The sequence below is a fragment of the Acomys minous genome (assembly GCF_964271855.1).
Source record: "Acomys minous genome assembly, chromosome: 3".
NCBI lineage: Eukaryota > Metazoa > Chordata > Mammalia > Rodentia > Muridae > Acomys > Acomys minous.
The window spans coordinates 137,191,020-137,218,808 of NC_140485.1; the positions used below are offsets into that span (position 1 = coordinate 137,191,020).

The 27,789-nt window shown below is 44.9% G+C and overlaps 2 protein-coding genes across 5 annotated transcripts in view; one reads left to right on the forward strand and one right to left on the reverse strand.

Annotated features, from left to right (window-relative positions):
• SERAC1 (serine active site containing 1) overlaps positions 1–25,427 on the reverse strand; it is a 37,780-nt gene extending 12,353 nt beyond the window's left edge. The window contains exons 1-10 of one of the 3 annotated variants that reach the window (XM_084777537.1): positions 25,170–25,427; positions 16,628–16,719; positions 15,021–15,057; positions 13,969–14,105; positions 12,216–12,305; positions 9,956–10,087; positions 8,973–9,094; positions 7,170–7,298; positions 3,664–3,777; positions 1,911–2,073 (exon numbers count right to left, since the gene is read on the reverse strand). In XM_084777537.1, the coding sequence (XP_084633663.1) occupies positions 1,911–2,073; positions 3,664–3,777; positions 7,170–7,298; positions 8,973–9,094; positions 9,956–10,087; positions 12,216–12,305; positions 13,969–14,105; positions 15,021–15,057; positions 16,628–16,718 (1,015 nt within the window). In that variant the 5' untranslated portion in view covers position 16,719; positions 25,170–25,427. Of the gene's footprint in view, positions 1–1,910; positions 2,074–3,663; positions 3,778–7,169; positions 7,299–8,972; positions 9,095–9,955; positions 10,088–12,215; positions 12,306–13,968; positions 14,106–15,020; positions 15,058–16,627; positions 16,720–22,983; positions 23,140–25,169 lie in introns of those variants that run through there. The other 2 variants (XM_084777536.1, XM_084777538.1) reach the window with 2 other exon arrangements.
• GTF2H5 (general transcription factor IIH subunit 5) lies at positions 23,150–27,652 on the forward strand. Of its 2 annotated transcripts, none has more exons than XM_084777551.1 (3): positions 23,150–23,273; positions 24,213–24,285; positions 27,081–27,652. In XM_084777551.1, exons 2-3 carry the CDS (start codon positions 24,251–24,253, stop codon positions 27,259–27,261), a joined length of 216 nt encoding a protein of 71 aa, XP_084633677.1. In that variant the 5' UTR covers positions 23,150–23,273; positions 24,213–24,250; the 3' UTR covers positions 27,262–27,652. The 2 variants fall into 2 exon arrangements, with proteins under 2 accessions (XP_084633677.1, XP_084633678.1); XM_084777552.1 differs by lacking the exon at positions 23,150–23,273 and adding an exon at positions 23,275–23,409.
• Positions 27,653–27,789: the final 137 nt, after the last annotated feature.

Sequence of the window (27,789 nt, forward strand, 5' to 3'; positions counted from 1 at the left end):
GCACCTACTTGTATATATTCTATGTGTATACATATGTAATAAACATACACATTAAAGCAGAGTATGGACCTTGAGGTCAGAGAGGCTGGGGATCAAATTTCTGTGTCCCTCTGTGCTGTGGAACCTCAGTGAAGTTACCTCACAGCTCTGAACTGATCTCCCAGCCCAGCTCCAATCAGCATCCAGCTTGTATGAGGGAGCTATCTCTCATGTGTGCCCCCACCCACATGGGTTCTGAGGACAGAACGCATATTAACAGGCTAGGCAGCAGGGATACTCGCCTACCAGACAGTCTCACCAGCCCATTATGCTGTCTTAAAGCATGTATTCAGTGTGCATAACTGCATATACCTTTTTTTTTTTTTTTTTTTTTTTTTGTAGTGAGAGCACTAGGAATCTATTCTGGCAACTTTTGAGACTATAGTACTGTACTTATTAAGGGAACTGTCCTCCAAGCATTACGGTCCTCAACACATCTGCACCAAGAGCAGGAGAGTGAGGTAACAGCTATGCGTGCATGCTTGGTCTGCTGAGAAAGCCCAGGGTTTCCACATATACAAATTAAAACTCCTATTCCAACTCAAGACAACTGACACAAATGAGGTTCAAGTCAGTGATCTAAGTCACTGCCTTAAAAAGCTGGGGTTTTTTGTTTTGTTTTGTTTTTTCGGGGGGGGGGCGGGCATGGGTTTGAAGTTATTTATTATTATGTATATAGTGGTCTGCCTGCATACACACCTGCAGGTCAGAATAGGGCATCAGATTACATTATAGATGGTTATAAGCCACCATGTGGTTGCTGGGAGCTGAACTCAGAACCTCCAGAAGAGCAGTCAATGCCCTTAACTGCTGAGCCATCTCTCCAGCCCCAAAAAGCTGTTTTTAAAAAGTGCCACATGGCTAGAAGTTCAGCACTCAGCATCTGGGGGCAGGGCTGTCAGGAGTTCAGGGCCGTGCTCAGCTACAGAGCGAGTGCAAGGCCAGCCTGGAGGTGGGAGGGGAAAAGAGGCCATGCTCGCTCCCAGTATGAAGGAGGAAGGAAAGTAGAGGAGCGTTGGCACTTTCCAAGAGTTGTAAAAACCCATGGATGTCACAGAGGCCACACTTAGCTTGAAAGGGCGAACACACTGGTCATTTCATGCCTCTCAGGAAGTTTTCTGATTTCTGAATTTGATTTCATTAAAATTAAAATCTGCTGTTCTGGGGGTTGAAAGCACCAGCTACCCTTAAAGAGGATGCAGGTTCAATTCCCAGCACCCATACGGTGGCTTACAACTGTCTGTAATCCGGCTCCAGTGGCTCTCACAGCACCCAGCATAAATGTGGAGCACAGGCTTACATACAGCCAGAACATTCATGCATGCCTTTAGTCCCAGGCAGGAGCACCTGTGAGCGCCAGGCTAGCCTGGTACACATAGTGGGTTCCAAGCCAGGCAGGGCTACAAAATAATTAAATAAATAAATGCATAAACAGATAAATAAATACTGCTGATCTAAAGATTATCTTGTGTCAGTTCAGTTTCTAATGTATACATGTACATGAGTATACAAAGGTATCAATGCATTATCTTTACACTGTGGGGTGTGTGTGTGTGTGTGTGTGTGTGTGTGTGGTGTGTATTGTAGTGCCTTGAATGGGAATGTCCCCCACAAGCTCACATATTTGAACAGCTGGTTCAACAATTACATCAACAATCCAACAATCTTCATGTCAAAACCTGCTCTCCCAGATGGCTCTGCGTGCTGATTCCTTAGTGTGCAACACTGGCAACTCTAGCAACATGTCGTAAAGGACCTAAGAAAACCCTACGCAGAGCTTTAAGTCTATTGGAAAACAACGTAGCACACAGCAAGGCAGTGCCAGACCAGCGGGCTGGACCCAGCACCCTCAGCGCATGCCAAGCTGTTACCTGAGCGCACTATAGCAGGGTGGAGATGCTCGTTCAGGGCCATGTTTCCAATGACCCTCATGATGTTTCTCTGTACTTTGGGGCAGTCCTTGTGAAGGTGGTAGAGCCTCTGCAGCAGCTGCAAGCCCCCGCCTGCTTCAATGTGGTCACAGTGTGAGGGGATCTAGAAAAAGTTAACAGAGCTCCCGTTACACTGTAAAGTTCACCTCACACCTCAGCGGGTGAATTCCCACGTCGCCTCCTGTGCTAGGACACTACAGTCCCTCATCTTCCTTCTTAGTTTCCAAACCACAGCTGGAGTCAACATTGGCTAAATACAGCCATGCACTTCAGTCAGGTTAAAGAGTCAAGCTCAGAGGCTCGAGGACAGTGCTTCCACAGGTGTGGGTGAAGATGCCAGCTAGAAATGCAAATTCCTGCAACAGCCCACACCACATGGGCTTAGCGTAAACCATCATGGGCAACTGGACACTACGCCTAGCATGCTTCCCAGTGGAGTACCACTAGGCTTTTTATACTTCACCCCTAGGTACCACTAGGCTTTTTATACTTCACCCATGGGTACCACTAGGCCTTTTATACTTCACCCATGGGTACCACTAGGCTTTTTATACTTCACCCCTGGGTACCACTAGGCTTTTTATACTTCACCCATGGGTACCACTAGGCTTTTTATACTTCACCCCTGGGTACCACTAGGCTTTTTATACTTCACCCATGGGTACCACTAGGCTTTTTATACTTCACCCATGGGTACCACTAGGCCTTTTATACTTCACCCATGGGTACCACTAGGCTTTTTATACTTCACCCATGGGTACCACTAGGCTTTTTATACTTCACCCCTGGGTACCACTAGGCCTTTTATACTTCACCCCTGGGTACCACTAGGCCTTTTATACTTCACCCATGTTCCCCTTCCTCTCCATCTGTTCAATCTTCTACATCTTTGACAGGTATCTTAATGGAAGTTAACAATCTGATGTTATGGGTAAAACGGCAGGGGAAAGGAGCAGACAGCACAAATCAAAGACATGTGTCACACAGCACAAACTGCTCCCTTCATATGTGATTGAGAATTATTTAAAGTGTGTAATAAGGGCCTGGAGAGATGGCTCACTGGTTGAGAGCACTGGCTGTTCTTCCAGAGGATCTAGGTTCATTTCCCAATACCCACATGGCAGATCACAATGGTCTGTAAGTCCAAGATCTGACCCCTTCAAACAGACATACTTACAGGCAAAACACCAATGCACACAAAATAAAAACAAAACAAAAAAAAAGCAAAAAAAAAAAAAAAAAAAAAAAGCCCTGGCCGCTGCTCCTGCAGAGGGCTCAGGTTCAATTCCCAGCACCTACATGGTATCTCATCATTGTCACCCAGTTCCAGGGAATCCAATGCCCTCTTCCATCCTCCAAGGGCACCAGGCATGACATGGTGCATAGACAGACATGCAAAACAGCCATAAACAAAGATAATACAATCAAACTTAAAAATAATAAAATTAAATATGTAATACAAATCAAAGTCATGTGTTTGGTATAAAATCATGCATGTTAATTCTAACAGTTAAAAATGGAATTAAAAAATATATTTCTTAATTCTCTGAGAATTTATAGCTACATATAACGTATTGTGATCATATTCACTGTTTACTCCTCCCATCACCCCTTCAAGATGCTCCCCCACACCTCCCCCGACCAAACACATACTCAAGTAACCATGAAAAGTCAAACGTTGGAATGTAAATACCTCCGAATGCTTCACTATAGCTTCTAAACAGAACATTTCCACCGTGGCTGAGGGAACTTCACCAAAGCTTTCCGCGTAAGGAAGTCCATTTCCTCCAAAACACCACAGTCCTCCCTGAAGTTAAGACAAAGATTTTACAAGCGGATCTTCTTGTTAACAAGCTCTGTACTAGATACAAGGTAGGAACTTCAAGTATGTAAATGCCTCAAAATACTCTAGAAATGTAAAGGGAATGTTATACAAAACTCCTATTTCTCATTAGAATAGAAAACACATTGGATGATTCCTAGAACAATTCTGACACCTTTTCTTCTGTGTCCTTTCATCACAAAGTCAATTTTTTTTTTAAGATTGATTTATTTATTATGTATACAGTGTTTTGCCTGCATGTAACACCTGCAGGCCAGAACAGGGCACCAGATTTCATGTAGATGGCTGTGAGCCACCTTGTGGTTGCTGGGAATTAAACTCAGGACCTTTGGAAGAGCAGACAGTGCTCTTAACCTCTGAGCCATCTCTCCAGCCCCACAAAGTCAAGACTTTATCAACTGGTCAAAGTGCTCTGGTGTCGTCCCCTTCAGCATTTACTAATTCATAGATTATGGTAAGAGAGTCAACTGAAAACCTAAACAAAAGTTTCTAAAGGGGAAAATATTGCCAAACAAAAATATTAAAAACATGGCTTTTGGTTCTTCCCAGTTGACAGTGAAGCCCACATGGGAGAGTTAGTGTGGTTAGGGGGTGGGGAGACGGCTCATGGGGGGGTAGGGGAGACAGCTCAGTGGGGGGTGGGGAGACAGCTCAGTGGGGGTGGGGTGGGGAGACGGCTCATGGGGGGGTAGGGGACAGCTCAGTGGGGGTGGGGAGAAGGCTCAGTGGGGGTGGGGTGGGGAGAAGGCTCAGGGGGAGACAGCTCAGGAGGTAATGTCCAAGTTCCACAAGCACGAGGAACACAGTTCAGACCCACAGCAGCCCCGTAAGACAGGCATGTGGTGAACATCTGTTTCCCAGGCTCTGAGGGAGGGAGGGAACATGCCCAGATGACAGCGCCTTGCAGGACAGCCAGTCTAGCTCGAGTGGCAAGCTGCAGACTCAACGAGAAACTCTCTCAAATAAGGTGGGAAGAAATAGCTGAGGAGCCGTAAAACTGACACGACTCACACACACACATGCATGCATGCACATGCGCACATGCACACCTTGAATTATAAACTGAGAGTGGCAAGTAAAGGGTTGGGGATTTAGCTCAGTGGTAGAGTGCTTGCATAGCAAGCACAAGGCCCTGGGCTTGGTCCCCAGCTCTGGAAAAAAAAAAAAAAGAGTGGCAAGTACTACCAGATTCTAAGCACTATGAACAGCAGCATCACATGCCCCTGAGGAGCACTGTCAACACTGAGGAGACTACGGCCTAGCTTCATCCTCTGACCTGTGTAAAGGACTCTATCAGCTTCCACAACCTCTGCCACTGGACCAGCTTTACATCCTGCGGCTGCCTACCAGATGTTCCTGCGTCCCTCGGTTCTGACCTGAAGGCAGCTGTGTTGGTAAACAGTCTGTGCATGCCTTCAACGTAAGACGTAAAGGGCTTGGGTTTAGTGTGCAGAGGGAAGCCTCTGGAGGGTTTTAGGCAGGGACAAGAGCAGTTCTTAATGCTGTAAGACTACTTTGGCTGCACTGAAGACGAGCTGGAGAGAAACCTAAGGCATCTAGGAAAATGTATAAAATATTTCAAATGCTGTTGGACACAGACAAGCTCTAAGGAAGAAGAAATCAAGAGAAACTGCTAGAATTGGAGACAGAGCATGAAGCCGAGAGGTGAGCAGGGGCTGAGGCCGGCAAGTGCCTGGAGGCCCTCCCCTGGGTTTAGTGTAGAAGGTGCCTTCTTAATCTCCCTTGGGGAACAACATCTGAGATCTCCACCAGAAGCAGGAAGAGAACCCTAAGACGGCCTCCACCCTGCCCTCTGCTTCATGTAAAACGCCGGCCGCAGACTTCAGTGGAAACCTCAATCTAAAACTGACAAATTAAGCCAGGCGTGGTGGCACATGCCTGTAATCCTGGCACTCGGGAGGCAGGCAGATTGCTGTGAGTTCGAGGCTAGCTTGCTCTACAAAAGCGAGTCCAGGATGGCTAAGATAACATAGAGAAACCCTGTCTTGAAAAACCAAAACAAAAAACAAAACAAAACCAAAAAAAACCCAAAAAACTAACAAATTGTCTTAACTGACAGAGCAGCCACTGTCCTCAAGCAGCTCATCAAGGAACCAAGAGGTGGCCAAGTGGCAGCTGTGTTCCTGACGCTCAAAACGTCCACATGCAGTTAAATGTTCTTAAAGTTACGGACAGGGCTGCTCCTGCAAAATCAAAAACTAGGGCACCGGGGCATCCCCATACACATGTGCGCTAACAGAGGGTCTGCCTCCTTCTCTTTGTGGCTTTTCTAGAGGATCAGGAAATTCCGTAATAGGGAGATCTTCTCCACTGTGACTGTAGAAGGAGAAGGGTCTCTTTATGCTACGAATACACCACCAACCTTCTGAGTTATAAAAACGTCTTTAAAATCTACAACACAGAGCTCACTGTGCTATGACTACCTTTGCCCACTCCAAACTCTGTCTCTGTGTGACTGTCTGTCTGTCTGTGTGCCTTTGTTTACCTAATTTTTGCTTATACTTATATGTCCCTCCATGGAGTTCCCTCACTCAAGAGGGAAATCACCAAGAGACATTCAAGGAGAAAGAAAACAAAACCTGCTCTCTGGGAACAAATATATCATTTGTGGTGCTTGGAACTCTCTAGAAAACAGTTTATCCAGCAGTCCAAAGGCACAACCAAGGAAGCACAGGATCACCAAGGAGAGCCAGCACAGCACAAATGGGAAGCAACACCTAAAAGGGAATTAGTACAAGAATCTGGATAAAATTACTGAGGAAGTGAACGGAGGAGCAGAAGCAACACCATAGAGAAAATGTGTGAGAGTGGGTGGCTGCAGAGCGTCAGGGGGTGAAGGCGTGTGTGTGCCCCACAGCAACATCCTGCAGCTGCTGACAGCTGCACACAGGTGGGGGATTGGGCAGGGTTGCTAGGCTGCAACTTAAGCAATGGGCAGATGCTGTGCCACTCCCTGAGACAAAGACCAGAGGGTAAGGGCTGTCTCAAGGGAGGACAGGTTTGAACCGAGAAGTTCAAGGTTCTTGCTATCCTCCAAGGGGAGGAAGCTGAGTAATCAAACCTATTGTTTAAGTTAGAAGACAGGCCTACACTGCTGAGGACCGAACCCAGGTCTGTGCTAGCAAGCACTCCATCACTGAGCCGTGGCCACTGTAAATGAGCTCCTAAGCTGAGCTGATTCTGTCTGTTTGCCCTTCTCTGTGATTCCAGACACCGTGCCGCTCAGTGCGTGGTACAGAGTCTGTAACTGCACAGAAGTCTAACGCTAACCCCAGCATAGTGTCTTGGAAAAGAGTGAGCACTCAAACCACGTGCTGAGTGAGGCATGCACAAACCTTCTGTGCAGCCAGACTCTGGCTGCTTTCACTCAGAGCCAAGGACGTAAAATACTGGAGACACTCATCAAGCTCCGTCTGCGGTAAAGAAGCCAGCAAATGCCGGAGCTCCTCTTCAGTGGAGGACTCCTGAAAGAAAAGGCAAAGAAAGTCTTTAGATACTAACTCAAGCCTGAGGACAACAGAAAGAACACCCAAGAGTCAGGGCCACACAAGCAAGAAGGATGAACAGCGACTGTGATCTGGAACGTACTTGGCCACCAAAGCAGAGGTATGTAATCATTTGCTTTTAGTGCGTGCATCCATACCTGCTACCGTGCAGGGACTAGAGAGACGTTTCAGTAGTAGAGAGCACCCTTTTGCAGAAGATGTGGGTTTGGTTCCCAGCACCAGGCGATGGCTCACAAGCGCCTGTAACTCGGGTTCCAGGAGACAGTATGCCCTCCTCTAGCCACTCCAGACACCCAGCATGCACATGGTGCACGTGTATAATATATGCAGGCCCCACACATACTCATAAAGTAAAAATCTTAAAGATACTTGGGAAATTCGAGACCAACCTGGTCTATAAAGTCATTCCAGGACAGCCAAGATAACATAGAGAAACATTGTCTCAAACAAAACACTTGGAAAAAAGAAGGCATTTACAAATTGTAACTCAATGTTTACCTTAGGACTTCTTGGTATCCTGACTCAAAATGACCTATATACTCTTACTAACTAAAGACATCATTAGGTCTGGAGTACGTTAACACCTTATGTATTCTATTTCTCTTATTCAAATGATGTTTACATCAGCTTCTGTTTTGCTTTCTCCTCTAAGGAAGGAGCTAGAGAAGCACGCTTTTGGCCATGGGAATCATCAAGGGTATTTTTAATGCCCAGGACATATTTAGCAATGTCGGGAGACAATTTTCTATGTCACCACTTGGGGAGGGGGTTGGCTCCTGGCATCCTTGGAGCAGCATCCAGGAAAGCTGCTAAATATCCTATAATGTACAGAACAGCCTCCTCCAGTTTAAAAAAAAAATTATTTGACCTAAGCTGTCAAGAGCTTTCCGGTTGAGAAAAATCTCATCTATAAAACAGCAAGTTCTGGGAAGATATAATTTTACAGTCATACTTTGTATGTTTATTTTTAATACCTGATTAACAGAGTCCTCTGAACACAACAGAACACTCACTAGTAGTACTTGAACGCTTGTGAGCTGCAACTGCATGTTATTTGAAAAACCCAATTAAGTTACATTCTGATGGATAACAGTTGTAAATGATCTGACATTTAATAAGCAGAGTGCACTGAAATGTATAAGAATTGAAACAAAAATATAAAAATAGTTGTAGACATTGTCTATATTTTATGTGTCTTATTTGGTTACAGAATAAAAATTTTTTTAAAAAGAAAAAACAAACAAACAAAAACAAGGCAGGCTGGAGAGACGACACAGCAGTTAAGAGCGGGCATTGTTTGCAGAGGACCTGAGGTTGGCTCCCAGCACTCATGTCTCATGGCTTCCAACCACCTGTAACTCCACTGCTGGGATCTTTGTCCGCTTCTGACCTGAGACACTTGCACCCACATCCAGGTGACCTAGCAGAACAGGCTCTCTCCACCCACAAAGGCAGTGAAGGGAGGAGCTACAGCACCCATGAGGACCAAAGCACCATGGAAACGAAGATTTCAGCTTTGCTGAACTCGGTCCACCTGCTCATCAAGATCCAGCCTGTCTGTGGACGCGTATCTACACCCACACTAGGAACACACGTTAACCTCTTCACTGCTTTATTACCACGTATGCTTACATCTTTTAAAGGCGGCAGAGGAGGCGGTGGAAGAAAAAAGCGAAGATCGCTTTCTTTGCTTCGTGCCAAACCAATAAGGGTCCTCGGGTCACAGGCTTGAGCAATTATCCTGTACTGGTAATCTGTTGTGAAAAATAGTGTTCGTTAACATCAAGATTAACTTAAAATTATCACAAGATTAAATAAACAACTACTTGAAAGCACCCCAATTCTTAACTGTCCCACAAGTTTGTAACCACAAACTTCCCAAGTATTTTTCACAACTCGGTAGTACCTACAACTCCTGGGAGCTCAACAGCCAGTATGACTCAGTTACCACCAATGCCCAACTGGTTCAGTCACCAGCATCCACACACGAGGGAAGCCCAGGGCCCAACTGGCTCAGTCGCCATCATCCACACAACTCACTACAGCCCATGTCATGATCTGAGCAGCCTTTTTAAAACTCTGAAGTTCAAAGCCGGGTGGGGGTGGCGCACACTTTTAATCCCAGCACTCAGGAGGCAGAGGCAGGCGATCTCTGTGAGCGCGAGGCCAGCCTGGTGTACAAAGAAAAGTCCAGACAGCCAAGGCTACACAGAGAAAGTCTATCTCAAAACAAAAACAAAAACAAAAAACAAACAAACAAATCTGAAGTTCCAATGTGAAAACCGGTAACTCAGAAAGCAGACTCTCAGTGAAATAGTGAGACTGCATTCTGGTAGAATACCCCGCAGCGTGGGGGTTGCTCTTGCCAAACAGCCTGGACGACCAGTTCAGCAAGTTTTCCAGCTTACCATAAGAGTTTTTCTCAAATGTTTAGGGATGGGGGGGGGGGGGGGGCGGGGGGTATATATGTGTACATGTGTGTGTGCGTGCGTGTGTGTGTGTGTGTTTTCATATTAAGACTGCCTGAATATTTTTCCTCCCTCAGCCTCATTCTCTCACAGAGAGAAAACAAGAGGAGGCTAGCCACGGCCGTGTCCTCGTGTCCTCGTGGTTACCGTGCCAATGGTGAGCGTCCGCCAGCTCCTGCACGGCCTCCAGTCGTGCGGCTCGGTCGTCCTCCCGGCTCTTCCTTAGGAGCAGCCACACTGCGCAGTCATGTTCTTCTATGTCAACTGTGCTGAAGGGGTCTTTGCAAAAAGAAATCGACAAACACACAGAAAGACAAGGCAATGTGAACAGCTGAGATAGCATCTGCGTGTGCGTGTGGCGTGTGCATGTGTGCGTACCCTATAAGCATTAGTGCTTAGTCACGGCCTCTCACTGAAGCAGCTCGCCAATCCTGCTGGGCTGGCCGGCCAGTAAGCCCCTCATCTGCTTCCCAAACACTGAGGTCACAGGCGCGTGCTGCACTTACTGCCTTTTTATGTAGACTCCAGGTTACCTACGCGCAGATCCTCATATTGACTCACTGAGCCATCTTCCCAGGTTTTATATTCACGGTTACATTAGATGGTAACTTGTAAACCGTGGAAACTGTATGGGAGAATTAAACGTAGCTACAGATGGAGACCGAATGTTTGAGCTGAGCTCTGTTGTATTTTTGTTACATTTACAAGTATTATGTATGTACTTTGTTTAATATTCTGTTATCTTTTACTATGGTGGTCATTTTTTTCTCTTTTCCACTAAAGATTTTTTTTTTCTTGAAGTAGATTCAATGTAAAAAGAGCTGAACACAGGCTGGAGAGATGGCTCAGAGGTTAAGAGCATTGACTGCTCTTCTAGAGGTCCTGAGTTCAATTCCCAGCAACCGCATGGTGGCTCACAACCATCTATAATGGGATCTGGTGCCCTCTTCTGGCCTGCAGGTGTTACATGCAGGCAGAGCACTCTACACTTAATAATAAATAAATCTTAAACAAGAACTGAAAGCAAAAACAAAAACAAAAAAAACAAAAACAAAAAACAAAAAAACAACTAAAAGCGATGCATTTACTCCTAATGCCCACATGCCTATCACACCAGCAGCTGCCATTCTGCATGCGAGTCCTCTGCACGTATGTAAGCCACCTATGCAGACATAATAACTTTTACCCTTTCAAGTTCAATGTGTATGTCCTGAGAACAAATGTATTGCTGAGTGTGATGTCGCACACCTGTAATCCCAGCACTGCAGAGGCAGAGGCAGGCAGATCTCTGTGAGTTGGAGGCCAGCCTGGTCTACAAAGTAAATTCTAAGATACCAAGGACTATGTAAAGAGACCCTGTCTCAAAAAACAAAAACAAACAAAAGAACAAATTTATTTCTCCCATATAGTCATGATGTTATTATCACATCCAGGCAAACTCCATATTCAAATAGTCACCGTAAAACATCTTTAAAGATGTTTTAAAAACAGGATTTGGTAAATTCTCTTTAGTCTCTCTTTAACTCTAGAAAGTTCTCCTACCTATTTGTCATGATTCAACTTTGTAAAGAGATCAGGACAGCATTTATTTTTATTTTTTGGTTTTTGAGACAGGGTTTCTTTGTGTAGTCCTGGCTGTCCTGGAACTCACTTTGTGGACCAGGCTGGCCTGAAAATCAGAGATCCGCATGCCTCTCCCTCCCAAATGCTGGAATTAAAAGCAATGCACTACCACACCTGGCCAGGACAGCATTTTAGAGCTAACTCCAAATTAAAGATTTGATGATTATAGATTTTACTTTTTTCTTTTTCCTTTCTTTCTTTTCTTTCTTTTTTTTTTTTTTTTGTTGTTGTTGTTGTTTTTTGTTTTTTGTTTTTTGTTTTTTTGAGACAAGGTTTCTCTGTGTAGCTTTGGCTGTCTAGACTTGCTTTGTAGACCAGGCTGGCCTACAAACTCACAGTGATCCGCCTGCTTCTGCCTCCTGTATGCTGGGATTAAAGGTGTGTGCCACTACATCTGGCTAGATTTTACATTTTTAAAGCAATATTCTTAGTATAAGAATGCATGGGAGTGATTTTCTTACAAATTTTAAATTCTGAATACTTTATATTTTTGGTTAGCTTTGTAGACCAGGCTGGCCTCAAACTAACAGAGATCTGCCTGCCTCTACCTCCCTGAATGCTGGGATTACAGGCATGAGCCACCTCGCCCAGCTAGTTACTTAACTATCTTAATATTATAGATACAAAAATGGAAGAAAACGCTTAAGCTATAGAACTGAACACAGCCAAGAGGATGTTCCTCAGCCAGCTTCCTATAGTTAATAAGATGAGAATGCAAATGTGCTTCAGGCTGGGCTGGTGTCCACGGGACCTTCCGGCCACTGGACCCAGTGTCCACACGTACCAGCAAGTGGGCTCCGCAGTACCTTGGCTGATGCTGCCAACACTTTTCTTACTGCTTTGTGAAGTTCTTTTCTTGCCTGCCAAACAAACCCTAAAATGATGGCAGCAAATAAGACCAAGTATGTACTTTCAATATCATGCTCCAATACATCAAAAAGAAATACTTAAACTAGGATCCAAGCGAATCACAGAGGACGTAAAAAGTAACCTGTGACTGTTAGATGCAAGCATGTATTGTGGGAACACAGAATGCTTTGGGCTCCAGAAGGAGGAGAAAGAAAACAGTGTCTATAGCAAGCATCATCACCTACAGTCGCTAACCAATGAGCAGGAGAATGGTCCCTGTAAATAGCTAGCCTAGAAGTGAACTTGAAAAATGCTTTAACAATGAGGTTGAAGGTTGGAGAGATGGCTCAGTGGTTAGCAGTGGCTGCTTTCCAGAGGTCCTGAGTTCAATTCCCAGCACCCACATGATGGCTCACAACCATCTATGACATGATCTGACGCCCTCTTCTGGCGTGCAGGTGTACATGCAGGTAGAGCATCCATCTACACTAAATAAATAAATATTACGTTGAGCCTCACCGGACAGGCACATTATAAGACGTGGTGACAATCTACATAACTGAAACTTTAAGTAGCCCTAATGGATTCCGAAGTCCAAGGACATAATGCCATAAAGATGGTGTGGTGATAATAAATACAGTCCCAAAGCAGCAGAGGGGCCCACCTCATGCAGGGGCTGTACCTGCTCAAAGGCACATGACGGCTGATGCCCTAGGGTAGCCCCAAGGCAAGGTAGGGTGGAGGCTCACCCAGATGCCTGGAGCTGAGGAGAAGGCCCTCCTCTAAGGTAAAATCTCACCTCTACCGAGTATCCAGAGGCCCACGTGCAACCTTGACATCAAGGAGGGGCTGTCCTAACTACAACAGACAGACCGCTCAGCCTTCATACCAGATGGCAGCGAAACTAAGTTGAATTCACATTTCTCAATCTGTTTTTTGAGCTTAGTTGCATGAGTCAACTCCTACAGCCGGATGGTCTCTGAGCTGAATGACAAAATCAAGCATTTGTACTTGCGAAAATGAACTGATGGTCCCCGTGGAGGAGGGAAGCCAGGGTTGGATACAAGGGCACTGGCCAGTCCTTGCTTTGCTTTGTTCTAAAGGAGCTAAAGACTAGGGGAAACACAGAAGCCCCAGTCATGGTCACCAGGTAATGCTTGGTGTGGTGGTTTGAATAAGAACGCCACCCCCCAGGCTCCTACAGCTGAATGCTTGGTCACAAGGGAGGGGAACTGTTTGATAGGATTGGAAGGATTAGGGGGTGTGGCCTTGATGGAGTGGGTGTGGCCTTGTTGAAGGAAGTGTGCCACTGGGGGTGGGCTTTGAGGTTTCAAGAAGCCCATGCCTGGCTCAGTCTCTCCACCTGTCTACAGATCAGGATGTAGCTTTCAGCTACTGCTCCGGCCCCTGCTTGTATGCTGCCATGCACTCCGCCATGATGATAATGGACTAAGCCTCTCAAACTCTAAGCAAGCTCCCAGTTAAATGCTTCCTCTTTGAGTGTTGTCTTGGTCGTGGGGTCTCTTCACTGCAGCAGAACAGTGACTAAAATACTGGCTTGCACAGGCTCTGCTGACTCTTCCAGAAGGCTGAGCCTACTTGTCAGCACTGAACCCTGAGTAGACCCACTCTAAACTCAGTAACTGCTTCCACTTTAGAGAAATAGAGTTACTTAGCACGGAACTTACCACGATTTTCTAACTTGTCTACAGGAACTGTGTGCACGTAGATGTAAGACTTCATTTTTTCTCTTTCCACCACCTGAGTGTCTAATGTTAAAGATTTCTTCAGGGCCAGAAGTTCGTATGTAAAATATAAAGAACCCCTAAGAAAGACACAAAGAAGTTCCTTACAAATCAGGGTCTAAACATGACCAAGAGTAGCTTTTCACAGTGAGGCGCTTTCTAGCTTCCTAGGAAACTAGCATACAGCAGTACACACGTGTCATTTTACAAGTGTACACACATATATTACATATGCATATATGTGCATCTCAGTTTAAAATAACAGCAAGTGAGCTGGGCAGTGGTGGCGCATTCCTTTAACCCCTGCACTCTGGAGGCAGAGGTAGGTGGATCTCTGAGTTCGAGGCCAGCCTGGTCTACAGAGCAAGCTCTAAGTCAGCCAGGGCTACACAGAGAAACTCTGTCTTGAAAAACCAAACAATCAAACAAAACCACAAAAAAAGCAGCAAGTGGCTGCATGATTATATCCAAGCAAGAAATAAAAGATGAGCGGTTCCCATAAGGCTCCCAGTGTGTTCCCTCTCACTCTTTCACGGCTGATCACGAGCAAGAATCACAATGCCTCTGTTTTTCAGCATGGGTCTGCCAACCGTGTGCACATCCTTAAACAACAGTGCTGCTTGGCCTGAACTTAAGCTTAGTGTGAAAACACTCCGGCCAGATATGCTCTTTTGTTCAGCCTTATGTTTGTATGACTTAGCCATGCTACCGCCTGTATACACAGTTCCCTCATGACCAAAATACATTTACCACAATTTATTTATCCACTATCCTGAAAGTAGGCACTTAACAAATTTTTAGTCTGAATCTATTACATACAATGCCATTACACATTTTATACACACGCACACATACGTTCCTCTACAGAGGCGTGTGCGACCTTCTGACATCCCACATCCCCCAGCTTACTCCATGTCGTCTACAACCCACTTTTAAGATTTCCAACAATAGTATCATGAAGCCATTGGCACCGCAGGGTAAGTATCTGTACTTACCCGAGAACGAGGGATCCGGTCAATCTTAGTATATTTCCTTCAAAAGAAAGAGAAGAGTCAACGTGATTTCATTTATGACAAGAAATAGCCAACAGTGTAAACCTTTTGTGCATAAGTAGGTCAAAAGTTGTATTGTTGTTATATAGGTGATAGATTATATTACATACCATGTTTATTATCAGCGACTATCAATTCATGGGAGCACTGAGTAAAAATGCCTGTGTGTGTGTGTGTGTAGGGGGTAGGGAGAGGGGGGAGAGAAAGAGAGAGACAGAGGGGGAAAGAGAAAGAGGGGGGAGAGAAGAGAGAAAGACAGAAAGACAGAGAGACAGAAAGTCAGAGAGACAGAAAGTCAGAGAGACAGAGACAGACACAGAGACACAGAGACAGACAGAGATGCATGGTGCATGGAGGCCAGAAGAGGACATCTACCTTGCTGTCACCACATGCTCTATTCCGCTGACAAAGAGCCTCTCACAGAACCCGGAGCTAGGCTGGCAGCCAGCCGTCCCCAGTGATCCCACCTCTGCCCCACACTCTCAGCGCTGGCGTGTGCACGTGTTACACCCCGCTTTTTACTTCCGTGGGCATTGGAGGTGAACTTAGGTCCTCATGCATGCCCAGCAAACATTCTTACCCACTGAGCCAGCGTGACAGCCCAACAGACACTCCTGTTTTGTTTGGGGGGCAAGGTCTCACTATGTAACCCTGCCTGGCCCCAAACTCAAAGAGATCCACCTGCGTCTCTCTCCGGAGCACTAGGATTAAAGCCGTGCTCCACCACATCCAACACCAACGAGCCTATCCTAAAGTGTCATAGCAACCAAGATAGGACACAGGCTTCATCTTATTCAATACCGTAACCTCAGGGCTGAAAATAGCACCTGGTGCACAGTCGACGGTCAATATGTGTTCATTGTCAAATACATGAAGGATGAACAGGACAGTCTTGTTATACAAATAGAAGAGCCAATGGCCAGGGAGGGGTGTTATTTCATCCGTCTACTCAACAAGCACCGCCTGTGTGCCTCAGATGACAACAAGCACCGCCTGTGTGCCACAGATGACAGCAAGCACCGCCTGTGTGCCACAGATGACAGCAAGCAAAGGAACGGAACAATGAACAAGCACCACCCTCTGGCTTTGCCCTACGGGAGAAGTCAGATAATTAGCCAAGCCCTGTACTGACTCAATTGAATGGCAAATGGTGGCTCTACCTAGGCCTGGAATGTCAGAGAAGCTTCTGGGGCAGCGTGGGGTAGAGCACAGCCGACTCTCCGTAGGGTAAGGAGATAATCTTCGTGCTCAGCACTGTAGTCCCAGACCCTGGCCCCTGGCTCTTCGAGGGCTAAGTGAACCCGTGCTGAATGACAGCACAGTGACAGTCCAGTTTGGGAAAGTGAGCATCAACAATTGATGGGACAGGACAATTTTGGGCTCATGGATATAGCTCTGGGGTTACAAATTTAGCGTGGATCATTAGTACAGAAAGGCATAAGCAAAAGAGAGACTGAGCAGGGACTATCGACATTGTAGTGCCCTCCAGGAAAGCGGCCCAAGCTCATCACTGTTTCTAATAGGAAATGGAGCGCTAAAACTGTACTCACGGATATTTCTCCAGGACGTGTGACTTTTTGATCGGGGAGCAAAGGTTCCTATTCTTCTGCAGCAGATGACACAGTAAGCACCAAGGGACATCCTGTGTAGGAAAGCAATAGTAATAAGGTTAATTTAGTGTATTTTTAAAACCTTTTCTTCTGACCCTAAGGACATTCAGATTACTCAAGACTGAGAAAAAAAAATCCCAACTAAGGTTTCACTCTGAAAACAAACCAGGCCTTACTAGAATGAAATTTGCTAGAACTTTCTTTATTCTTCAAGTTGTGCTCAATCATGAGCGGTAATGAAGAGGAAGCCAGGAAAACTAAAGTTATTAAGCAGACTCCCAACATGGACATTTAATGTTTTTAAATGTTCTTTTCTAAAGACCACAAGCATACACTTACATAAATAATGCCCGTAGGCCCTGGACAATTGAAGGCCCAGCATCCATGGAAAGAAGCAGAAAACCCCGCTGAGGCAGCCCACAGCCAGCACTAGCTGCCAGGAAGGGACGCTGCCGTGGCTTAACCAGCCCCACTTGACCCCATGAATCTTCTAACCGCTAAGTAACAAATGGCAGCATGGGCCTTTAGGTCTCGGGGATGGTACATGATGCTGCAACAAGCCAGTGCACACGGTTTCTAAATATTCCTTTTTATTTATAACCTTTTTTCTGTTCTTTTGAGACAAGGTCTCTCTACATGGCCCTGGCTGTCCTAGAACCACCAAGCCCCAGGAGACCTCCTCCTGTTGCCTGCACAGTGCTGGGATCGTAGGCACAAGCCGCTGCCCCCGGCTGGTAACACGCACACTAGGGATCCAAACTCAGCTCCTTGTGCTTTCCTCGCAAGCACGTCACCGGCTGAAGCTTCTCCACTGCCTTGGACACAGAGAGTCTTAAGACCATCTTCTGAGCCCATCAACTGGAAGCATCTGTGACAGTTGGTAGAGATATCTGACGCATGCCATAGATCAGGGCACAAAGACAGGGCCCTCACAGGGAACAGCCTCACCAAGGTGAGCTCGTGATCATGAAGCCTGAGTCAGGCCGAGGCAGGTGGAGCTGTCAGTTTGAGGGCAGCCTGGTCTACAAAGCAAGTCTAGCACAGCCAATGTTATACACACACACACACACACACACACACACACACACACACACACATTAAAAAAAGCAAAAATAAAAACAAAAAATAGTAACAAGGAGAAAAGAAACCTGGAGTAAATATGATCAAAATACATTATTTTGTATGAAACTGAATAAATAAGGGACAAATTTTTATTTTAAAAAAAAAACCTATTCAAGGTCTGTAAAAGTAATTCTACTTGCAAAATTCCTTTTGCTATCTACATAAAATACAATCTCAGGCTCCAGGAAATGTGGCATGTGCATTTTTGAGGGCTATAGCACTCTGCCTACCATAAGCTTCCAGGAGCAGGATAGATATTTTTGTAGACTTATCATACTTAGCCAGTAAAGAAATGTTCAGTGTTTTTAAGCATAATTGCAACATTTTCTACTGCACCCAGCAAAGCAAAGGGTCCCAGCTACCCAACATGATCGCCGATGCTTGCTTTTAGCCTTCTTAGGAGGTACTGACAGCATTTCATGATCATTTACTATGAAATTTCCAGAAAACCAAGCTGAGCACCTTTTCAAATGCATGTTAACCATTTACACAATTTTTTGTTGAAGTATCTCTTCAAGTCTTCTGCCCGCCTCAGTTGGTATTCAGTTCTGTACAAATGCCGGAAGCAAGTCTTCTGTCACATGTACGTGCATATACACTGCAACTGCCCTCTCCAACTCTGTGACTTGACTGTTCCCTTAAAACTTCATTTTGTTAGAATCTATTTGTCTACTCCTTTTCTTTTGTGGTTATTGCATTTTGTATCCTGAAAAAAACATTGCCTATTTCATGTCACCTTTTCTTATGATTCTAAGACAGTTTTGCTTTAATATTGTATGTTTAAGTTTAGGATCTACTCCAATCTAATTTTCTTAAGACTTAACGCACATGTATGCGTGTTTTAATATGGGTCCTCTGGAAGAGCAGCCAGTGATCCTAACTGCTGCCAAAGTAAACTGCTATGTATTTTGGTGATAAGTGAACTTTTTCCTATCCAATTGTTGTAATGAAATGTTGAAATAGTGTTCTTTTCCCCAACGAAACAACTCTGTACCTTATTCAACTGTCAGCTGACTAATTGTTGTAATGAAATGTTGAAATAGTGTTCTTTTCCCCAACGAAACAACTCTGTACCTTATTCAACTGTCAGCTGACTATAGGTAACAGAGACCTGTTTCCGATTTCTCTACCCTTCAATAAGTAGCACAATGAAGATACGTGCCTGGCTTTATAAAACACTGCCCTGATTATTATTTTTTTATTAATATGACCTAAGGCTAGGTCATATAACGGCTCCAGCTTGGATCCTTTTCTTTCTTTCTTTGACTCAGGATGTTGTCATGTAGCCCAGGCTAGCCTCTAGAGCGATGAAATGCCAGGCTGCAGGCACCATGTTTGCTCTTCCTTTCCAGGATAGACATTTGCAGATTCTTGCCACTTCTACATGACTGGAGTCACCTTGTTGCCATGTGTTTCAAAGAGCTTCAGGGATTATTACTGTGGTTGCATTAAATCTGAAACACCAACTGTCAGTAGAGGACAGAGGAGGGATTCTGATAAGACGGAGGATATGGTGAAGAGAGAAGGCACAAAAAAAATGAAACACATCTCAAGGCTCCGTTAAACTTGACAGGAAGAGGGCACTGCGGCTCCCAGAGGACAGCATCCTTGTCCTGGCTGGAGAACAAATCCGACTGACACGAAGCATCATTGCAGCCCTTCATACTGACCAATAACCCTCAGCTGCAGCTGGCGCCCAGGTAACTGGGAAAAGACCGCCACCAGCTTCCCCTCTAGTCAAGTGTGGTTGGTGGATCACAGTCAACTAAGGGGTGAAGTACAAGTGAATGTGCCTGTAAGGACTGTGTATGTTTCTTTGTCCTTCACTCCTCCCTCCTTCTAGAATGAGCACGTTACAGCGGTATTAGAAACTGCAGATCCACTGTGCAGCATATGCTAAGACAACAGAGCAGCAAGAGAAAAACCCGTTATGCAGCCTCCATTGGCTGCACAGATCAGTAGATCAGGCTGGTCTTGAACTTACGGAGCTCTGCCTGCCTCTGTCTCCTAAATGATGGCATTAAAGGCTTCCATCTCCATGCCCCAATGTAATCAAGAGTTTTTTTTATTATTTTTTATTTTGGTTTTTCGAGACAAGGTTTCCCTGTGTAGCCCTGGCTACTCCGGGCTCGCTTTGTTGACCAGAGTGGCCTAGAACTCACAGCAACCTGTCTGCATCTATCGCCCAAATGCTGGGCTTACAGGCGTGTGCCACCACACCCGGCCGTCATTACAATGTTACATTTTTGCGTAATACTTCTAAATCTAATCCTGATCTACCACGGCCAGTGACACTGACATATCCTGGGCTGTGTCGTTCCAGACTGCGCACTTCCATTGTTGCAACTCCAATAGAACGCCTGCGCTTTTCCAAACATAACTGTCCAAAACAGAAATACTTTTTCTTCTAAAACCCTTTCTCAATGCATCCATCAGCATCAAGCAACTGGTAATGGATCTTGACTATATATATACATACACACATATATATGTATGTATATATGTGTGTATACATATATGTGTGTGTATACACACACATACATATATCCTACCTTTGTAGCTCTTGTAAAACCTTAGACACCGCTGATCCCTCATTTCCCTCCCTCATATCTGAACTGTGCACACTTCCCGTCTTCTGCCATCAAACACCACACATCCATCAGCTTTTGTTTACACGCTCTCTCCTACCACGCTTGTATTGTCTAAGTTGCCATCACTACTAGTCCAACAGCAACCTCACTGGTGATTCCTGTAACTTAAGAGATGATGAACAGTGACGACAAATGTCATTGAACTATATACCTAAAAAACACTGAAAACGTTAAATAGCACATACATTATCCTATAACATAGTAAACAAGCAAATTTTTCTAGAAACAATAGTAGCCTGTGTATTTTTCCTGAATGGTTTTATAGAGGTGTCTGTCACATTTAGGCCTACAATCTATCTGGAAAATTCTGTCACAAATGGTATGAGGAATTTTGTTTTTCTTCTGTCATTTATTGAACAGTCTTTCTCTCGCTTTGTGACCAGAGCAGTATACTAAGCTCACAGATGTACCTGAGTGTGTCTAAGCACGTAATTCTGTTCCACAGACTTATTTTGCTATTCTTAACCCAATACCATACTGTCTCATTAAGGATGTATTTAAAAAAAAAAAAAAAAAAAGGATGTCTTATTAAGCTTTGACACCTGATAGGAAAAATCCTATTCAGAGCCAGGTGGTGGCGCACACCTTTAATCCCAGCACTTGGGAAGCAGAGGCAAGTGGACAGCACTGAGTTCAAGCCCAGCCTGGTCTACAGAGAGAGTCCAGGACAGCCAAGGCTACACAGAGAAACCTTGTCTCAAAAAAAATTTTTTTTTTAATTTTCCCTCTTTAAAGCTGACATTTTGACTTTCTCTCTAAACTTTAGGCTTAGTATATCAAGATTCATGAAGAAAACACAGTGATATGAGCTTATAACATTGAGAAAAAGTCATGTTTTGCTGTTGAGTCTTTCCATCCATGAATATTGTATATCTCCCCAGTTACTGATCTCTATGAATGTCAGTAATACAGTAATTTTTTCCCTATATAAATCATGCATCTTCAGTGTGATGCATTTCTAGATACCTTCATTTCTGAATGCCATCACCAACGGTGTCTCTACTACTAAAATTCCTGGATAGTTACTGCTACTATAAAGAAGTTTAATTTTGAAACCTTCCTGGCAGCCGTTGCTGACACCTCTCGACCAAAGTAACCCTTCTACTAGCCGTCTCATCCCCATCTAGGCACCTTTTTGTTCACCTACTTACAGTCTCTCTGTTCCCAGTAAGATTAATTATGTGTTCACCTTGTGACCCAAGTGTCACAAGAGTACTAGAAGAGTACACATCAGGTGCTCAGGAATGTCTAGAGGATTTTAATCAGTGGAGAGAGAAAACAGGTTTCAAGGTGAGGGTGAAAGATGAAAACCATTTCCATTTGAGAGGTGGAGCTCAGATAACTCTCGGTTCATTAAAATGCAGGCATCAGTCCAGAAACAGCAGCTCAAGAGAGTTCACGAGGAAGACAGCTGAGAGTTGGAGGGCTGATTGCCTTTTTCTTGTTTGTTTGTTTTTGTTCTTTGAGACAGAGTTTCTCTGTGTAGCAGCTCTGGCTGTTATGGACCAGCCTGGCCTCAAACTCACAGAGATGCACATGACTACTGAGATTAAAGGCGTGGGCCACCACCGCCCACCTGGAGGACTGATTTTTCAAGGAGGGAAATGTAGGCCAACAGAAAATAAGCAAAGCAAAGACTTGGAAAGATTAAACTTGGGGCAACTTTAAAAGAGTGGGGGTACAGCAGATGTGGAGATGAGCAAGAGGAAAAAAGTTTGAGCGGCCAGGGCTGCCAAGATGGCTCAGCAAATAAAGCACTTGCTTGTTGCCTGCCAAGCCTGAGTTCCATCCCAGGGAAGAGAACCGACTCCTTCAAACTGTCCTCTGACCTCTCCACTCCTGCACCGTGGCACACGCACACCACCCCCAACTCACATACTGTATACATAAATAAATGCATTACATTTTTTTAAAAAAAGAAAATTGAGGAACCAAAAGAGGGAAATAAGTGGAAGGGCAAAACTGGTTAAAGGGAAAAGGCACGAGTAAAGCAAAAATCAGCATGGGCTTAAATGTGTAGATATAATTTAACCTAAGGATCAAAAACCTACAATTGCCTCCTGTCTCAACTGCTGTGAATACAGTTCCATTAAGACTACGGATCAGAATCTGGGAATGAGATTAACTTCCGAACCTTCTGGAGGCCTTCACCTTAAAATGACGGTTACTTGGTTTAGAAAACTAACAGCATCCCAACTACTCCTTCTCCCAGGTCGGAGAAGAGCGAGATGTGCCTGACTCAGGTGTGGCTCATGAGAACACAAGAGCCCACGATGGTGCAACTGCATGCAGGTGCGCTCCTCCAAGCCTCAGCAGCAACCAGAGAAGCGCAGCGACCATTCCAGAAAAGGGCCAGAATCAGGCCCTAAGTGCCCCGGCGGGTCACCAGGTCCCTCCGAGGCCAAGCGACCTTACAAGGCGCCGAGTCCGTGCAGGGCCACCCCTCCCCGCCCGAGGCTGCTGCGACGCCCTTGCCCGCCCCGGAGCCGCCCGCCCTCCGGTCCTTTCGTCTCTGGGTCCTACCTGGTGGAGCATGGACTCTAAGAGCTCCGACCTCCCAGTGCACACCGCCGGCTGCAGAGCCCACCCACCGCCGCCTCTAGTAATCTGCGCCCTAGCCCAGGGACAGTAGGCACGTGACTCCGCCCATGACCGGCCGGCCCCACCCTTTGCCCCGCCCCTAAAGAGTCGCCCCACCCACTGGTGTCGCTGGCGCGATGACGCACGGCGCAGGCGCAGAGAGTCGACGACGCCAGGACGGTTCCTGGGTGTGTGGGTGGAGGAACGCTGCAGGCTCTGAGCGGCTTGGAAAAGTAGGTTGCGTGGGGCTCGGAGGCCTCGGGACTAAGGAGGGGAGGAGGAGGAGGAAAGACACGGAGCCTCCGAGGCCTGTGGGCGGGTCGGAGGCCTGTGGCGTGGGGGCCGCCCGGCCGTCACGCGTTTCGAAAGGTAGCCGCGCCTGGGTGTGTAGACACTAAAGGGACCTTTAGGTTGGTCTCGGGAAATTTGCAACATAGATCTTTGGAGGATGTAGCTTATTAATCAAAAGAACGGAAGATCTGAAGACCTGGGTGTTTGTAGATTAAGATTACCTTTGACCAGGTGCTTGGTCTCATCGGTACAATTAGGTAGTGGATGGATCACTGTAATTTTGAAGCTTTTTTTGGAACTACCATTTTGTAGTTTCTGCCTCTTGGAATTTTGCCCGTGTATCGTTCTCCTGGATATTAAAAAAAAAAAAAAAAGTCTGAGTCTTGCTATGTAGCTGGTCGGGAACTCAAGAGATCCGCCAACCTCTGCCTCCTCAGTGTTGAGCTTAAAAGTGTGAACCACCGCAAGGGGTTTGGAGTTTACTTTTAAGGATTAATTAGCCACGAGAGGAATTTGTTTGCAAATAGGATTTATGCTTTATTAATATTCCAAATAATCTCCTTTAACGTTGGTCAAAAAATGATAATATCTTTTTTGCCTTAATGTCTTTTGTCTGTTTGTTTTTGGTTTTTTTCGAGACAAGGTTTCTTGGTGTAGCCTTGGCTGTCCTGGACTTCTCTTTGTAGAGATCCGCCTGCCTCTGCCCCGGCCCCAAGTGCTGGGATTAAAGGCGTGTGCCACCACTGCCTTGCATTAGTGGTCGCTTTTTCATACTAACATTTATTTTTGTTTCATCGCAGATATAAATCGCTATAGTAAGTTGAAACTTTTGAATTTTCTGTCACTTTGTCCTTAATTTCATCTTAATGTGTTTACTTTAGCATTCTTGACATCATCCGCACCGTCTGCCTGGGAAAAGATGGTCAACGTGTTGAAAGGAGTGCTTATAGAATGGTAAGCAGGTTTAACAGCTAATGAGCTTTAAATGTACACACTGGATCTTGCTATATATGTGCCTTTTCCAGAATTTTTGTTTAGTCGATCTAAATGAAATTGAGGCTTCAACTTTGAATTTCCATAAGCTTTCTTTATAAGTGGGACAGGCTTTGTTGCTAGGTTTCTTACTGATGTTACATTTGGTTGGCTCTGTTAAATTAATGTAACTGGCTTTATTTCCAGCGATTTTTTTTTCTTTTGATAGGAGGCATGTGTTAGATTAGCCTTGATTAGAGAAACAGTGTTTCTACTCCCAAACCATCAGCACTTATCTAGGTTAAAAATTCAGGATGTGGGGCAGGCCTTTAGTCCCAGCACTCAGGAGATAAATGCAGAGGTCAAGGCCAGCCTGGTCTACATAGTGAGTTTCAGCCTTCTCACACCCCCAAAGCTATCTAGTGAAACCTTGTCTCAAAAAAAAAAATTTTTTTTTTAAAGCTCCCTGGCAAGGATAGCACACCACCTTTAACCCAGGAGTATTTGGAATATTAATAAAGCATAAATCCTATTTGCAAACAAATTCTACTCATGGCTAATTACTTCTTAAAAATAAACTCCAAACCTCTTTCTGTGGTTCACACTTTTAAGCCCAACACTGAGGAGACAGAGGCTGGCAGATCTCCTCAGTGCCCAACCAGCTACATAGCGAGACCCAGCAGCGAGTGGATCTCTGAGTTCAAGGTCAGCCTGGTCTACAGTGAGTTCCAGGACAGCCAGGGCTCCACAGGGAAACCCTGTCTCAAAACAAAACAGTAATACAGGAACTTGTTTAAATTTTGCCGCTGCAGATAGCACATCTTGAAAGGAAATGAGAGCCAAATGGAGCAGGTTTAACCTTGTACCTTTCCAAAGGAGAAACAAATAGTTCTCAGAGTTGAGTTCTTCAAAGCAACCTAAAATCCAGGCCTTCATGGTCACTCACTTTTAAAACTTGAACTCTTTGTTCAGCTTTCACCTGGTTGGTTGACAGCCCTGTTCTCTGGACACTCATGCTGCTTCCTCCCTTCTGCTTGCCTATTATGAGTCATTGTGTAGGTAGTGGTGCTTTTACTGTGATGGCAAAGCTGAGGGAGAAGCAAGGTCAGACCCTAGGAAACCCGCACCATTGGGAGCCGCTGTCCAGTGGAATAGAGTTTAAGCCACATCTAAGCTCTAAACTTTCTAGTAGCTATATAAAGAGTGAAATGAAACAAACAGGTGAAGTATTAGTCATTGTTTTTATTTTATGTGTATAAGTGTTTGCCTACATCTGTGCCTGGTGCTGAGGAGATCAGAAAGAGGGTATTGGGTTGCCCAGACCTTGAGTTAGGAGCACGTTGTGAGCCACTGTGGGTGTTGGGAACTGAACCAGGGTCCTCTACAAGAGCAACGGTTGCTCTTAGCCCTTGAGCCATCTCTCTAGCCCCATGTACTAAGTCTTTAAAAAAAAAAAAAAAACTTCCGGCCAGGCATGGTGATGCACTCCTTTAATCCCAGCACTCGGGAAGGCAGAGGCAGGTGGATCCCTGTGAGTTTGAGGCCAGCTTGGTCTACAGAGTGAGTCCAGGACAGCCAGGGATACACACCGAGAAACAACCCTGTCTCGAACAACCAAAATAAACCTTCCAAGTCCATTATCTATATTCAACAGAATATCACCAGTTCTGTTTCCTCTGCAAATGAAATAAGGTTTTCTAGTTGAGTGACTTGGTAACTAAGCATGAATGATTCCATTTATTTTTACAGGAGCTTAACCCAAAATGATAGCTTTTTCATTCTTTCTTAACCCACAATAAAGGAGTTAAGCCATTTAGGCCTGATTTAAATAGCAAGGCATCTGGTTGTATTAAGATTCCTTCCTCCCAAAGTTTACCTTGTTTTTTGTTTTGTTTTTCAAGACAAGGTTTCTTTGGGTAACAGCATTGACTATCCTGGAACTCACTCTGTAGACCTGGCCTTGAACTCACAGAGATCTTCCTTCCATATGCTAGGATTAAAGATGTGTGCTGCCACCACTTGACTTTTTTTTTTTTTTTTTTTTTTTTTTTTTTTTTGTCCTCTGAAGGTTTATTGTAAACCATAATATAAGGCTAAGTTCTTAGAAGTCCAACTCAGTGAGCCAGCTTGTGCTTAGTGTGATTCAGTCCTCAGCTCCCTCTCCCCACTACACACACACACACACACACACACACACACACACACATACACACACACACACACCTTCTAAGACTGAATTTTTTAAAGTGTTTGAAAATTTGTACTTCTATGGCAAGTAGAGATTAGTGAAAGTTAAGTCTGAGAAGTGGGCGCTCTGGCTTCCTGTCATATAGCTCCTTTTCCTCTCTGTAAACCATCTGGAAGAAGCCTGTTACACCTGCTTTGTCCACCCATGGACTTCTAGAATTGTCTCCTAAGCCCTTCTTGTTTCTCCCCAGGCTCTTTGTCAGTGAATATGAAGGGCACTGCTTTTTAAGTCAATTAAGGAAGCTGTGGTTCTGGGTGCTGCTAACTGCAGAGCTTCAAATAGCTTAATTGTCTTCTCTTGTGAGTGACAAGTTCTTTAAAAGCTTTCTCTTGAAGTTGTTCTACCTCCTAGTGTGAAGTCATAGCTACAGATTATTAATACTTTAGGCTGAGAGAAAAGCAAGACATTGAATAATAGTTCTGAACTTTAGAAGTCATCGTAAAAGTTCCTCCCTGTCAGATGTCATTGTTGAGGCCTTTCCAGTGTGGTTGGCTGCAGCATGTCCCATAAACTGTGCTTGTCTCCACAGCGATCCGGCCATGAAGCAATTCCTGCTGTACTTGGATGAGTCCAATGCCTTGGGGAAGAAGTTTATCATTCAGGACATCGATGACACACACGTCTTTGTCATTGCGGAGCTGGTTAACGTGCTCCAGGAGCGCGTAGGGGAACTCATGGACCAGAACGCCTTTTCTCTTACCCAGAAGTGAAAGCGCCAGATGTTCAGCATGTGGCAGTTACAAACCACAGGCATGAGGAGAGGCTCACTCAGTGTCTCGTGCAATGCTGTAGACTTTTATGAGCATTTTGTGCAGAAGGCTGCAGAAGCATTTATTCAGATGAAAGCCCCCAACTTAAGAAGAACTTTTAACAATTGGCTGTAATTGGTCTTTTATTAAGATGTAATCATATTCGCACTGGTGCGACAGCTCATTTGCTGAAGACCCTTGCCACCAAGCCTGTCAACCTGAATTTGAAGGTTGTCTTCTGACCTCCGTGTGTGTCCCTCCCTTCCACACAAATAAGTAAATTAATTAAATAGAATCATAAATGTTTTCCCTATCTTTTAAAAACACCAATTAAATAACACCATAAAAATAATGGAGTTTGGTTAAATTATCATTGTAACCTAGGTATTAATTTTTCTTGTTCATATTTTTGTACTGCAGAGTTAGAAACAAGCAAAGATAAAGCCTGCTTAGCACCTTTAGTTTTTGCTTGGTCACACTGTGCTGGTG

Coding starts and splice junctions, on each gene's coding strand:
- GTF2H5 (XM_084777551.1), top strand. CDS start 24,251: ATGGTCAACGTGTTGAAAGGAGTGCTTATAGAATG. Junction 24,286..27,080: donor AAAGGAGTGCTTATAGAATG/GTAAGCAGGTTT, acceptor TTGTCTCCACAG/CGATCCGGCCATGAAGCAAT.